Source organism: Thalassophryne amazonica, chromosome 5 (assembly GCF_902500255.1).
Source record: "Thalassophryne amazonica chromosome 5, fThaAma1.1, whole genome shotgun sequence".
NCBI lineage: Eukaryota > Metazoa > Chordata > Actinopteri > Batrachoidiformes > Batrachoididae > Thalassophryne > Thalassophryne amazonica.
The window spans coordinates 88,471,452-88,486,560 of NC_047107.1; the positions used below are offsets into that span (position 1 = coordinate 88,471,452).

The 15,109-nt window shown below is 46.6% G+C and overlaps 1 protein-coding gene across 1 annotated transcript in view; it reads left to right on the forward strand.

The window, feature by feature from the left end:
* Positions 1 to 261: 261 nt before the first annotated feature.
* The window catches only part of fbp2 (fructose-1,6-bisphosphatase 2), a 33,795-nt gene continuing 18,947 nt past the window's right edge, over positions 262 to 15,109 (forward strand). Inside the window, exons 1-5 of the mRNA XM_034170807.1 lie at positions 262 to 572; positions 5,054 to 5,216; positions 5,633 to 5,725; positions 7,298 to 7,438; positions 14,560 to 14,697. Of these exons, the coding sequence (XP_034026698.1) occupies positions 400 to 572; positions 5,054 to 5,216; positions 5,633 to 5,725; positions 7,298 to 7,438; positions 14,560 to 14,697 (708 nt within the window). The 5' untranslated portion in view covers positions 262 to 399. The remainder of the gene's footprint in view (positions 573 to 5,053; positions 5,217 to 5,632; positions 5,726 to 7,297; positions 7,439 to 14,559; positions 14,698 to 15,109) is intronic.

The window sequence follows — 15,109 nt, forward strand, 5'->3', positions numbered from 1 at the left end:
GTAGTGGATTAGGAAAATGTGGTCATCACATGACCTTGGATAAGCTGGTGAGAAATTTGGTCAAATTTTAAGATTTTTGCTGATTTGTGTGCAGTGCAAACAGAATTTCAATCATTCAAGTTAAACCTGTCCAACAGGTTGCAAGGATTTTGAGTAAGAACATATTGGGGGCTTGTGCTGTGCCAGTCTCTGCAGATGCCACCTGATACCCTCTGACCCCCCTCCAAGTCCATGCACTGTCTTCCACTCTGCAGACTCACAAATAGATCCGCTGGCCTGTTGTCATGGTAATAAAAAGGGACTGGCTTGTCATGAGGTTCCTCATATACGATCTGTCGTCTGGCCGAGGAACACGTAGTCTGCTTTCCAGCACGAAGAGACTACAGAGGAGAAACAAACATGACGGACCAGTCTGCCTTTGACACAGATGTATGGACCCTGACACGGTTTGTGGTGGAGACAGGCCGGCAGGTTAAGGGGGCCACGGGTGAGCTGACCCAGCTCATCAACTCCATGCTGACTGCTATCAAAGCCATTTCCTCTGCTGTTCGTAAGGCAGGCCTGGCCCATCTGTAAGTACCGAAACAGGTTTGTGGTTCTGATAATATGTCACAACTGAGGAATTCGAAGTGACAGATTTTCTATCTTTCGTAAACTGAGATCAATCATTTGAGAAGATCACCACAAAAACATAATTTGTTCAACCCCAAATCTGAAAAAGATGGGCTGGTATGGAAAATGGGACACATCCCTGCATACTACAAAAAGCAATATCCACAAAGTCTGAGTCTTTTAGGAGCAAAGATGGGCAGAGGATATCCAGTTTATCAACAAATGTGTTAAAATATTATTGAAATGCTTAAAAACAATGTTTTTCAAAGAACATTTGGAACAGATTTACATATTTCACCCTCTATAATGCAAAAACAGCTTTAAATGATTCAAGGAATGTGAAGAAGGTTTGTGCCCTTTTGTAAAGGGCAAGGTCACAAGCCTAAGTGTAACAGCTGTGATCCCCAATCCCTGAGACAGCATCCCTGCATGAAGAACTGTCATTCATCAATAGCTGATATAACCACATGGGCAAGGCATTATTTTGGGAAACCTTTATCAAACACTACAATACAGACTTACATTCACAAATGCCATTTTAAACCTTACTGTGCAAAAAAGGAGCCTTATGTCAACCTCTCCAGAAGCGGCAGTGACTTCTCTGGATGCAGATGCATTTGGGTTGAACCATCACACAATGGAAAAAAGTTGTGGTCAGAAAAATCAGTATTTCAGATCTTTTTTTGGGAGAAATGGCCATCATGTGGTCTGATCTAAAGATAAAAAAGACCATCTAGAGTGTTTTCAGCAACACATCCAAAAGCCAGGGTCTGGTATGATGTGGGGTTTACATTTCTGTAATGGCAACATTAATACCGAATGTTACATTAAGATTTTAGAGCAACATATGCTGCCTTCAAGACATCTCTTCCAGGGACGTCTATGCATTTTTCAACAAGACAATGCAAAACCACATTCTGTAAACATTATAAAGACGCGGTTGCAGAAGACATGGATGGATACAGGTACTGTGCTGGCCTGCCTGCAGTCCTGTCCCCAAAAGATAATGTGTGCAGATTTTGAAACTACAAACAAAAAATGCACCAATGATGACCCCATACTGCTGCACAACTTAAGAACAGCAGTAATGCTGTCTTCATGTCTGATTGGGATCACTTCAAATTCACAATTGTAAAGCAATAATGTGTAGGATTTAGTGTCATCTAATGGTCAGGCTGCAGATTGTCACAGGTTACGGTTTTGTTTTCCTTCACAGTTTCACTTGTTTGGCGAGAAGGATTCGTACTCCCTTGCCTTCTTTTGTAATAAGCAATATCTATGATCCTCCATTTCACAAAAATTGGGGTTCTTAAACTTGTTAGCTTGCACAAGCAACCAGTAGAGTGTGTACAGTGCATCCGGAATGTATTCACAGTGATTCACTTTTCCCCACATTTTGTTATGTTAGCCATATTCCAAAATGAAGTAAATTCATTTTGTTTCTCTCAAAATTCTACTCACAACACACCATAATGACAACATGAAAAGTTTTTTTTTAATTTTCCAAATTTATTAAAAATAATAATAATAAAAACTAAGAAATCACATCATGAACATATTATAGTATTCACACCCTTTGCTCAGTACTTTGTTGATGCACCTTTGGCAGCAATTATGCGCCTCAAGTCTTATTGAATAGGATGCCACAAGTTTGGTGTACCTATCTTTGGGCAGTTTTGCCCATTCCTCTTTGCAGCATCTCTCAAGCTCCATCAGGTTGGATGGGAAGCATCAGTGCACAGACATTTCCAGATCTCTCCAGACATGTTCAATCAGATTCAGATCTGGGCTCTGGTTAGGCCACTCAAGGACATTCACAGAGCTGTCCTGAAGCCACTCCTTTGATACCTTGGCTGTGTCCTGAGGGTCATTGTCCTGCTGACAGATTAACCATCTCCAGAGTCTGAGGTCAAGAGCGCGCTGGAGCAGGTTTTCATCCAGGATGTCTCTGTACATTGCTGCATTCTTCTTTCCCTCAATCCTGACTAGTCTCCCAGTTCCTGCCACTGAAAAACATCCCCACAGCATGATGTTGCCACCACCATGCTTCACTGTAGGGATGGTGCCTAGTTTCTTCCAGCATTTGGGGGAGGTGATGGCCTAGTGGTTAAGGCATTGGGCTAGAGACCAAAACATCCTTGGATCAAATCCCAGCCTGACTGAAAAATCAATAAGGGCCCTTGGGCAAGGTCTTTAATCCCCTATTGCTCCCAGTGTGTAGTGAGCGCCTTGTATGGCAGCACCCTGACATCGGGGTGAATGTGAGGCATAATTGTAAAGCGCTTTGAGTGTCTGATACAGATGGAAAAGTGCTATATAAATGCAGTCCATTTACCATCTACATGACACCTGGTATTCACGCCAAGGAGTTCAATCGTTGTCTCATCAGACCAGAGAATTTTGTTTCTCATGGTCTGAGAGTCCTTCGGGTGCCTTTAGCAAACTGCAGGTGGGCTCCCATGTGCCTTTTATTATGAAGTGGCTTCTGTCTGGCCACTCTACCATACCAGCCTGATGGATGGATCACTGCAGAGATGGTTGTCCTTCTGGAAGGTTCTCCTCTCTCCACAAAGGAATGCTGGACTTCTGCAAGTGACCATTGGGTTCTTGCTCACCTTTCTGGTTAAGACCCTTCTACCCTGATTGCTCAGTTCAGATGGGAGGCCAGGTCTAGGAAGAGTCCTGGTGGAGTCAAACTTATTCCATTTACGGATGATGGAGGCCACTGTGCTCATTGGGACCTTCAAAGCAGCAGAATGTGTTTCTGTGCCCTTCCCCAGATTTGTGGCTCAAGACAATCTTGAGCCTCTCTCAGAGGTCTACAGACAATTCCTTTGACTTCATGCTTGGTTTTGCTGACATGCACTGTCAACTGTGGGACCTTATATGTAAACAGGTGTGTGTCTTTCCAAATCATGTCCAATCAACTGAATTTACCCCAGGTGGACTCCAGTTAAGTTGTAGAAACATCTCAAGGATGATCAGTGGAAACAGGATGCAACTGAGCTCAGTTCTGAACTTGATGACAAGGGCTGTGAATACTTATGTGCGTGTGATTTCTTTTCTTTTCTTTTCTTTTTAATAAATCTGCAAAAATCTTTAAAAAAAAAAAACTTTTTTCACATTGTCATTATGGGGTGTTGTGTGTAGAATTTTGAGGAAAAAAGAATTTCATCCATTTTGGAATAAGGCTGTAACATTAAAAAAAATGTAGAAAAAGTGCAGCACTGCAAATACTTTCTGGAAGTATCGTATAGGGGAGCAACCTCTGATTCTCTTTTTTTTATTCTTCAGTCTTGCAGGAAAGATTAAGTACTGATTCACATCTTGGTGAAATGCTAATCAACTGTTACGTGGCCCAGACCCCAAATTTCACTGAACTCTATTCATGTCATTTTGAGATATCTTGCTAAACAAACAAAATATTACCTTGTTGGTGGTATTGATTAAATAGAAAACAACATAAATAAAGTATTGCATAATTACTTGTGTCGTTTAATATAACAAGTAAATCATTGCTTATTTGGCCAAGTTGGCTTCGGAAGAGTCAGAGGATGGATACAAGAACATTTTCTAGTTGACCCATGAATATACTTTAGGCGTTCAGATAAATGACAGCTGGACACATCATGTGGTCACCCTGCCAAATAAGTGGAGAATCCCCAAATGTCTCCTAAATTAATGTCTTTTGATATTAAATGGTAAAATGAGGATGCTTTGTTTGATTTAACACTTTGGAAAAACCTTTTTTATTTATTTTTGAGAGAAAAATATGGGAGAGCATCCAGTTCTCTTGAGAATGAGTGTTGTGAATTTTTCATTGCAAAAATTTTTATTTATTTATTTAGTTTTGCATCTTTAGCATGGTTTGTTGTGCATAATCTAATATTTTCTATGTAATACACCAAGCTGGGCAGCACAGTGGTTTAGTGGTTAGCACTGTTGCCTCACAGCAAGAAGATCATGGGATTGATTCCCACCTGGGGCATTTCTGGATGGAGCTTGCATGTTCTCCCCGTGTTTGCGTGGGTTCCCTCCGGGTGCTCCGGCTTCGTCCCACATCCAAAGACACGCAGGTTAGGTGGATTGGAAACTTTAAATTGTCTGTAGGTGTGCGTGCAGGTGTGAATGTGTTTGTCTATGTGGCCCTGCGACAGTCTGACGTCCTGTCCAGGGTGTACCCCCACCTCACACCCTGTGACTACAGGGATAAGCTTCAGCCTCCCCATGACCCTTAATTGGAGTAAGCGGTTGAAGATGAGTGAGTGAGCAAATACACCAAGATGCATCAGTAAACCACAACATGAACCTCAGCCATGGAACTTCCTCTGCTAAATGGACCAAAGCTGTTACTGTTTTAATAATTACTCAGGTTTTTTTCCTAACATGTAAACGAAGATGTGAAATGAACTTGAAGGTCTTTGCTGGTTGGTCCACACAGGCATGGCTTGGCGGGCTCCATAAACGTGACCGGAGACGATGTGAAGAAGCTGGACGTGCTGTCCAACGACCTGGTCATCAACATGCTGCAGGCCTCTTATAGTACCTGCTGCATGGTCTCTGAGGAGAACAAGGAGCTCATTGTCACTCCCAAAGAAAAAAGGGTAAAATTCATCAAAAAAGTTCAACTCTGCATAACGGACATGTTATAGCTGCAGGAAGCAACAATGATCAGCGTGCAAAGTTGCATGAAAATGCCCACAGTAAAAATTAAATAAATGAAAAATAGTGTTTGTCTGAATTTCTGTTCAAACGTTTGACAGGTAGGGTCAAGTTTCTGACAGTTATTAGGATCTCTTTTTTTGTTCTTTCAGTTGTAGCAAATAATGGAAAATCATATGCGGTGTTTTTGATTTGTGTACCAGTTGCATGTAAGCATACAGCATGTGAAATTGTATAAAATACTAGTAATTTGGTCATATTTTGGAGCATTTATTGCTTTTTGTTTGTTTGCCATATCATCTATATAATCAATGATTTTATTTTAAATGACTTCTGAAAGTGAGTTTATTTTTTACAGGGAAAATATGTGGTCTGTTTTGACCCATTAGACGGCTCCAGTAACATCGATTGTTTGGCCTCTATCGGCACCATATTTGCCATCTACAAACGTGTAAGTATAATACATACAAACTAATACAGGACCATAAAAATACATATTTTGTCATAAAACTTTGGCCTCCATTGGCCACATTTTTGCCATCTACAAGCATTTAAGTATTATCCACACAAACCAAAGCAGGACCACAAAAACACTATTTTTAATAATAAAATGCATATTTACCATTGTTTAAACACTCAGAGGAATGATGATTTCATTTCCTTCGGTTATTAAAAGTTTCAAAAGGTCATGAAGGTCACGTAAGCTAAAACAGCAGTAACAAGCTCTAGGCACAAGAGGGTGGTACAGCTCAACTAATCCAAGTTTAGACTCATTTAGTCAATTTACTCAAGCATTTTTCAGTAATATATTGATCAATAATCAACATTTTACTAGTTTTACAGTAAAACCTTAGCAATTACAAAATATGCCATAAAATTTAAGCATACAAGGAATATAGCTTCTTTAAATATCTGTCAAAAGACAGGATAAAAATCTTTTTTCTGTGCTATAAACACGTAATCCGTTATATCTCGAGTAAGACAAGTTCTACATACCTAAAAAACTAGCACCAATGTGTTAATTTTATATATATATATATATATATATATATATATATAATTGTTTAATTTTTGTTTTGTTGTACTGTATTTACCTCCACCAATGAAGTTTTCACCCCTGGTTGTTTGTTGGTTTGCCTGTTTGTGATCAGCCTGTAACCCACAATTTTTCACATATCATTACGACATTTTTACAGAGGATTTATATTCTGATAAGCAAGAACTGATTCGATTTTTAAGGTCATAGGTCAAAGTCTTGATAAATCTTGGAAAAATCCCTATCCTTTAACATTTAACACATTTTCAAAAATTCATAGCGCTGTCATAAAGATCAAATTTCTTTGATATTTGAGAGGATTATGTAGGATGGTATCCTTTATCAACTGACAAAGTGGATCTGGTCCAGATTACAGATTTAGTGGTCATTTAAATTATCATTGAAAACCCCTTTTAATGTATATTTTACATTGTATCTGAATCAAACATGCCTCAATCACTCTCATATTTGAAAGTAAGGTGCAGACTGTCACCCACTATTGTCTGACAAATTTGATCCGGATCTGATCCGGAATGTGAATTTTGTGGACATTTGAATTTAATATTGAAAAACCCATTTGGTGTACATTTTGCATTATATCTCAATCAAAAGTGCCTCAAAATCACTCTCATTTCTGAGAATGAGGTGCAAACTGGCACTCTCAATGAATAGACTACATTTGATCCACATCGGCTCTGTAATGCAGATTTAACATATTTATTTTTAACACTGAAAAGCCCTTTTGATCTATATTTTGTATTATACCTTAGCTTATGAAGAGCCACAGATAACAGGACTTTGACAGTGAAAATGTTTTCAAAAGGTAAAAATTTGTGGAACTGGAATCTAGTGTTGGCGGAGGTTTGCGATCTACGAGCACAGTGGTCTAGTTTGTTTCTTTTTTAAGTGTAAATCATAGGTTATGTGGAGTTTCTGGGCTCCAGTGTTGATATTTCTGCTCTCTTTCGGTGTGTCTTGCATGTTCAGAAGACAGAAGGGGAGCCCACAGAGGATGATGCCTTGCAGCAGGGCAACAACATTGTGTGTGCAGGCTACGCCCTCTATGGCAGCGCCACCCTGGTGGCTCTCAGCACTGGTGCTGGTGTGAACTTCTTCACACTGGACCCTGTGAGTTGTTCGGTTCAGTTACAGTCGTAATCTATCCATCAGAGTCTCTCGGAGTGTAATATCTTTTTGTTTGTTCCTTCACGCGCCACAGATTCATGGTGGAGCGGCTCAAAGAAAGAGACTCCGAGAAAGACTGTTAAAAACAACATGAGATCCTGGCTTCAGTTTAGCAGAGTACAGATGTGAGACACTATAACCTAGATCTCATGTCTCTCCAACCACAACCACTGAATTTTTTAACGGCTTCACAGTTGTATTGGATGACTTGGTGGCTTCCCTTATTTTGTACATGGTCACTGTTATTAAGGACAGCCTGCTTTAGGCAGATTTACCATGCTGACTGATTTCACTAAACTCCATTGAATGTGTAACAATTAAAGTCCACTCTAGACCTTTTATCTACTAACTGTTAGTGGTATAATGAGGGAATAAGGCCAACCTGGACATAAATAAGATCAGCAGTCAATTGTCTAATTTTTTTTAGTCTAAGAAGGTGCTGTAAGCTTTACAGTTGAGGCCATAAAGTTACATTATGGGTTTATTTGTTTTTATTCATCATGTTAGATTTTCACAGAGATGAATACCTCTTTAAAGTGTTGGGAAAGTGTAGGAACACGGACCCACAACAGGGGGCGCAAATGAACGGACAATGGAATAGGTCAAATAACAACACTTTACTGTTGCGAACGTGCACAACAAAAACAACAAATTACAACAATGGACAAAGTTCAATTCACAAAGGTGTCGTGTGGGCAGGCTCGAAGATAGGAGACGCCTCTCCAAAGTAGAACCGGAACCACACGGTTTCCTCCGCCACAGGACCCCGGGAATACTGGAGCCGCCAAGTTCCAAACTCCCAGGTGGCCACTGCCTCCACGTGTTGGACCTGGTACTGCTGGCGAGGAACAAGAACACAATTAAACGTGGGCGCGTTTGCACCCAGCAACCTGCACGGCAGGGAAGCTACCTCCACCTCTCGTTGGAGAAAAAAAGTCTGCAATCACTCACAAAAATCACAAAGGTTACTGTCAAGCAGTCAGCTGAGATTATTACCTTCCAGGTAGAACGATATCTCGGCGATGAGGTGGAGTTGCCGTCCTGCTGATATACCCCAGTGATAATTGCCGTCAGCTGTCTCAGGTGATGGGTGACAGCTGTTACCGAGGCAGCTCCTGTGGGGCGGCGGCGCCCTCTGGTGCCTGGAGCCCGCACTCCAGGCAGGGCGCCCTCTGGTGGTGGTGGGCCAGCAGTACCTCCTCTTCAGCGGCCCACACAACAGGACCCCCCCCTCAACGGGCGCCTCCTGGCGCCCGACCGGGCTTGTCCGGGTGGCGACGGTAGAAGTCGGCCAGGAGGGCCGGGTCCAGGATGAAGCTCTTCTTCACCCAGGAGCGTTCTTCGGGACCATACCCCTCCCAGTCCACCAGATATTGAAAGCCCCGGCCCATCCGACGGACGTCCAACAACCGGCGCACTGTCCAAGCCGGCTCGCCATCGATGATCCGGGCAGGAGGTGGTGCCGGACCGGGTGTACAGAGGGGCGAGGTGTGATGGGGCTTGAGCTTCAACACATGAAACACAGGATGGATCCGCAGTGAGGCTGGAAGCTGAAGCCTCACTGCGGCGGGATTGATGACCTTGAGGATTTTAAACGGTCCTATGTACCTGTCCTGTAGTTTAGGGGAGGCCACTTGTAGTGGGATGTCCTTTGTGGACAACCACACTTCCTGCCCGGGGCGATACGTAGGGGCCGGGGTCCGCCGCCGGTTTGCATGGGTCTTCGCCCTCATCCGGGCCTTCAACAAAGCAGAACGGGCGGCGCGCCACACCCGACGGCACTTCCGCAGGTGGGCCTGGACCGAAGGCACACCGACCTCCCCCTCAACCACCGGGAACAACGGGGGCTGATACCCCAAACACACCTCAAAGGGGGAGAGGCCGGTGGCTGATGACACTTGACTGTTGTGGGCGTACTCGATCCAGGCCAGATGAGTACTCCAGGCCGCCGGGTGCGCGGCTGTCACACAACGCAGTGTTTGCTCCATTTCTTGATTGGCCCGCTCTGCTTGCCCGTTGGTCTGGGGGTGATACCCGGACGAGAGACTGACCGTGGCCCCCAGTTCCCGGCAAAAGCTCCTCCAGACATGCGAGGAGAACTGGGGACCGCGATCGGAGACGATGTCTGATGGTATCCCATGCAGGCGGACGACGTGGTGGACCAGGAGGTCCGCTGTCTCCTGGGCCGTAGGGAGCTTCGGGAGGGCCACGAAGTGGGCCGCCTTGGAGAATCGGTCCACTATCGTGAAGATCACGGTGTTTCCCTGGGACGGCGGGAGGCCCGTGACAAAATCCAGGCCGATGTGGGACCAGGGGCGATGAGGCACGGGCAGCGGCTGTAGCAGTCCCGGAGCCTTGCGATGGTCGGCCTTGCCCCTGGCACAGGTGGTACAGGCCTGGATATAGTCCCGGACGTCGGCCTCCAGGGACGCCCACCAGAAACGCTGCCGGACAACTGCCACGGTTCTTCGCACCCCTGGGTGACAGGAGAGCTTAGAGCCGTGACAGAAGTCCAGGACTGCAGCCCTTGCCTCTGGTGGGACGTAAAGTCTGTTCTTTGGTCCAGTCCCGGGGTCCGGGCTTCGTGCCAGGGCCTCCCGGACGGTTCTCTCTACGTCCCAGGTGAGGGTGGCCACGAAAGTGGACTCCGGGATGATGGGTTCCGGTGGATCCGACAACTCCGCTTTGACCTCGTCTTCGTGTACCCGGGACAAGGCATCCGACTTCTGGTTCTTGGTCCCGGGCCGGTAGGTGATGCGGAAGTCAAAACGGCCGAAGAACAGTGACCAGCGGGCTTGCCTGGGATTCAGCCGCTTGGCGGTCCTGATATATTCCAGGTTCCGGTGGTCAGTGAAAACCGTGAATGGCACGGACGTTCCCTCCAACAGGTGTCTCCACTCTTCAAGAGCCTCTTTCACCGCAAGGAGTTCTCGGTTGCCGACGTCATAGTTCCGTTCAGCCGGGGTCAACCTGCGGGAAAAATAGGCACACGGATGAAGGACCTTATCGGTCTTCCCACTCTGGGACAGCACAGCTCCTATCCCTGAGTCCGAGGCATCCACTTCAACCACTAACTGGCGACTAGGATCGGGCTGCACCAGAACGGGTGCAGACGAGAAGCGCCGTTTCAACTCCTTGAACGCGGCATCGCAACGATCCGACCAGGTGAAGGGGACTTTTGGTGAGGTCAGGGCTGTCAGGGGGCTAGCAACCTGGCTGTAGCCCTTAATGAACCTCCTGTAGAAATTCGCAAAACCGAGGAACTGTTGCAGCTTCCTACGGCTTGTGGGTTGGGGCCAGTCTCTCACCGCTGCAACCTTGGCCGGATCAGGAGTGACGGAGTTGGGGGAGATGATGAACCCCAGGAAGGACAAAGAGGTGCGGTGAAACTCACACTTCTCGCCCTTAACAAACAGCCGGTTCTCCAATAACCGCTGCAGGACCTGACGTACATGTCGGACATGGGTCTCAGGATCCGGAGAAAAGATGAGTATGTCGTCTAAATATACGAAGACGAATCGGTGCAGGAAGTCCCGCAAGACATCATTAACCAATGCTTGGAACGTCGCGGGAGCATTTGTAAGACCGAACGGCATGACCAGGTACTCAAAATGACCTAACGGGGTGTTAAATGCCGTCTTCCACTCGTCTCCCTTCCGGATCCGAACCAGGTGATACGCATTCCTAAGATCAAGCTTGGTGAATATCTTGGCTCCATGCAGGGGCGTGAACACCGAATCCAACAAGGGTAAGGGGTATCGGTTATGAACCGTGATTTCGTTCAGCCCCCCTGTAATCAATGCATGGACGTAATCCGCCATCCTTTTTCCCCACAAAAAAGAAACCCGCACCCATCGGGGAGGTGGAATTCCGGATCAACCCGGCAGCCAAAGAGTCCCGGATGTAGGTCTCCATTGATTCGCGTTCAGGTCGTGAGAGGTTGTACAGCCTGCTGGACGGGAACTCAACGCCTGGAACCAAATCAATGGCACAATCATACGGGCGGTGCGGGGGAAGGGTGAGTGCTAGATCCTTGCTGAACACCTCCGCAAGGTCATGGTACTGCACCGGCACCGTCCCTAGATTGGGCGGGGCTCTGACCTCCTCCCTGGCCTGGGAACCGGGAGGAACCGAGGAACCTAAACATACCCGATGGCAGGTCTCGCTCCACTGGATCACTACCCCGGACGGCCAATCGATCCGGGGATTGTGTTTCAACATCCAGGGAAAACCTAAAATCACACGGGAGGTGGCCGGAGTTACAAAAAACTCGATCTCCTCCCGGTGATTCCCCGACACCACCAGAGTTACTGGTGGTGTCTTGTGGGTGATTGGAGGGAGTAGGGAGCCATCTAGTGCCCGTACCTGCACAGGCGAGGTAAGCGCCACCAGAGGGAACCCTATCTCCCTGGCCCATTTGCTATCAAGCAAATTCCCTTCTGAGCCCGTGTCCACCAGTGCTGGGGCCTTCAGGGTTAAATCCTCATAAAGGATTGTAACTGGGAGTCGTGTGGCGATGTGGGTGTGTCCCACGTGAACGTCTCGGCCCCCCCCTAGCCCAGTGTCTAGGGGCGGGCGTTGGTGTTTAACCGCTCGGGGCAGTCTCTTACCTGATGCTCAATCGAGCCACAAACAAAACACGCTCCGCGGGCCAGCCTCCTTTGTGTGACCGGTGCCCTAAATGTTGCCCTACTCGTGTCCATAGCTTCGTCAGCAGGGGGAGCTGTGATCGCACGGAGCGCAGGGGCCGTGGAGCGTGGGGAGGGCGGAACGCGGTTGGAACCGGAAGGGAGAGGGACGACGCGTGCCTGGTCACGCCCTTCGTCTCGTTCCCGACGGCGCTCATTTAACCGATTGTCTAATCGTATGACAAGATCGATAAGCCCATCCAAATCCCGCGGTTCGTCCTTAGCCACCAGGTGCTCCTTGAGGACCAATGACACTCCGTTTACGAAGGCGGCGCGGAGGGCAGTGCTATTCCAGCCGGACCTCGCAGCCGCGATGCGGAAGTCGACTGCATAGGCAGCTGCGCTCCGGCGCCCCTGTCTCATTGACAGCAGCACGGCTGAAGCGGTCTCTCCTCTATTAGGGTGATCGAACACTGTTCTGAGCTCCCTCACAAACCCATCATATGTCAGAAGGAGCCGTGAACTTTGCTCCCAGAGCGCTGTAGCCCAAGCGCGTGCCTCACCACGAAGCAGATTTATCACATAAGCTACTTTGCTAGCGTCGGTCGCGTACATGACGGGACGCTGTGCGAAGACGAGCGAACACTGCATAAGGAAATCCGCGCACGTCTCCACACAGCCTCCGTACGGCTCTGGGGGGCTTATGTATGCTTCAGGGGACGGTGGGGGGGGGGGTCGTTGGACAACCAGTGGAACGTCGCTGTCACGCACAGGGTCTACGGGAGGGAGAGCCGCAGCGGCGCCCGGAGGGCGCGCTTCCACCTGCGCGGCGAGAGCCTCCACCCTGCGGTTCAGGAGGGCGTTCTGCTCGGCCATCAAGTCTAACCGAGTCGTGAAAGCGGTGAGGATCCGCTGCAACTCACCGATTACCCCTCCTGCGGACGCCTGTGCGCCTTGTTCTTCCATTGGCCGTTCAACAGCCGGTTGACGCCCCTCGGGATCCATGACGCTGGCCGAGATATCCTGTTGGGAAAGTGTAGGAACACGGACCCACAACAGGGGGCGCAAATGAACGGACAATGGAATAGGTCAAATAACAACACTTTACTGTTGCGAACGTGCACAACAAAAACAACAAATTACAACAATGGACAAAGTTCAATTCACAAAGGTGTCGTGTGGGCAGGCTCGAAGATAGGAGACGCCTCTCCAAAGTAGAACCGGAACCACACGGTTTCCTCCGCCACAGGACCCCGGGAATACTGGAGCCGCCAAGTTCCGAACTCCCAGGTGGCCACTGCCTCCGCGTGTCGGACCTGGTACTGCTGGCGAGGAACAAGAACACAATTAAACGTGGGCGCGTTTGCACCCAGCAACCTGCACGGCAGGGAAGCTACCTCCACCTCTCGTTGGAGAAAAAAAGTCTGCAATCACTCACAAAAATCACAAAGGTTACTGTCAAGCAGTCAGCTGAGATTATTACCTTCCAGGTAGAACGATATCTCGGCGATGAGGTGGAGTTGCCGTCCTGCTGATATACCCCAGTGATAATTGCCGTCAGCTGTCTCAGGTGATGGGTGACAGCTGTTACCGAGGCAGCTCCTGTGGGGCGGCGGCGCCCTCTGGTGCCTGGAGCCCGCACTCCAGGCAGGGCGCCCTCTGGTGGTGGTGGGCCAGCAGTACCTCCTCTTCAGCGGCCCACACAACATAAAGAGCACATAATAATCCAGAGAGCATCAGAAATTGGTGTAATTGCTTGTAAAAGCTTCTGAAAAACTATATGACATAATTTAGAATTAATTGAGGAATCTTTGACTATATTTAAGTGCCTACCTTGTCTTTAACGGTGGGGGGTGGTGGTGGTGTGGAGCTAAACAATTAACACAAGGCTTACAATTAGGAGCCATCTTAAAAACTACACATTCAGTTCAACAACAATACGAGAAGCTTGGGACCAAACAGCCAGGACTTAATGAACTTTTGTTCAGAAGATCAGGATTACAAAAAAGGAAATGATGAAGGAGCTGGATGCATCAGATAGAAATATGACACTGTCCGCTTTTAAGGGAGCTATTGACCAAGAAGGAACCCATTAATCCAAAACTGATATATCCTGATGATCAAATGTAAATTTCTGTCTATTACGTGAAATCAGTTGTAAAAGTAAAAATGGCAAAACATGATGGTTTTCTCTAAGACCACATCTGCACCTTATAGCTTGCGTTCCATAAAATGACAAGCTGCCAAAAATGTTATTTTTCTGCATTCTTTCATTGTGTAGGTAGCTTAATAGATGCTTACCGTTTTCTTAAATTTTGTTTCAGCTGCACTGAAATGAACCAGTTCCTTTTCTGATGTCTTTTAAATTAATTTGGACCTGTTTAGGTTGTTCTGCCTTGCCACATATGTGCTACATTTTGAGTTTGTGTTCCTCAGGCCATCGGTGAGTTCATCTTGACTGAAAGAAATGTGAAGATCAAACCCAAGGGGAAGATCTACAGCCTGAATGAGGGTTATGCCAAGTATTTCCACCCCTCCATCAATGAGTATATTAAGTACAAAAAGTACCCCGAGGTGATAACCTTTTATAAAATTAACAGTTTTACAACACACACATACACATATGCACAAACTCACATTTTTGTTTGTTTGTTTGAATTGGGCTAAAAAGATGCTACAGGAGGTCATGAATCAATCTGATTTAACTCAAGTGATAGAAGGCCTGACCAGGATAAGGAGTACCTTCAAAACACAAATTGATTGTATTTTTAGGAATAAACTTACATGATTTACAGAACTAACTGTTTTGTTGGTTAGCTAACAACTTAGCTACTGTTAGTAGTCTGTGCAAAGGTAAACAGAACTTGTGAAATCAACCAAAATATCCCTGTTATTAAAGTTAATTCTAGTCAGTATAGACCATGGTTCAATTGAGGTCCGCAGGGCCAGCCAGTAAGCACAGGGCCCACTCCAGAACGTCGGGCCC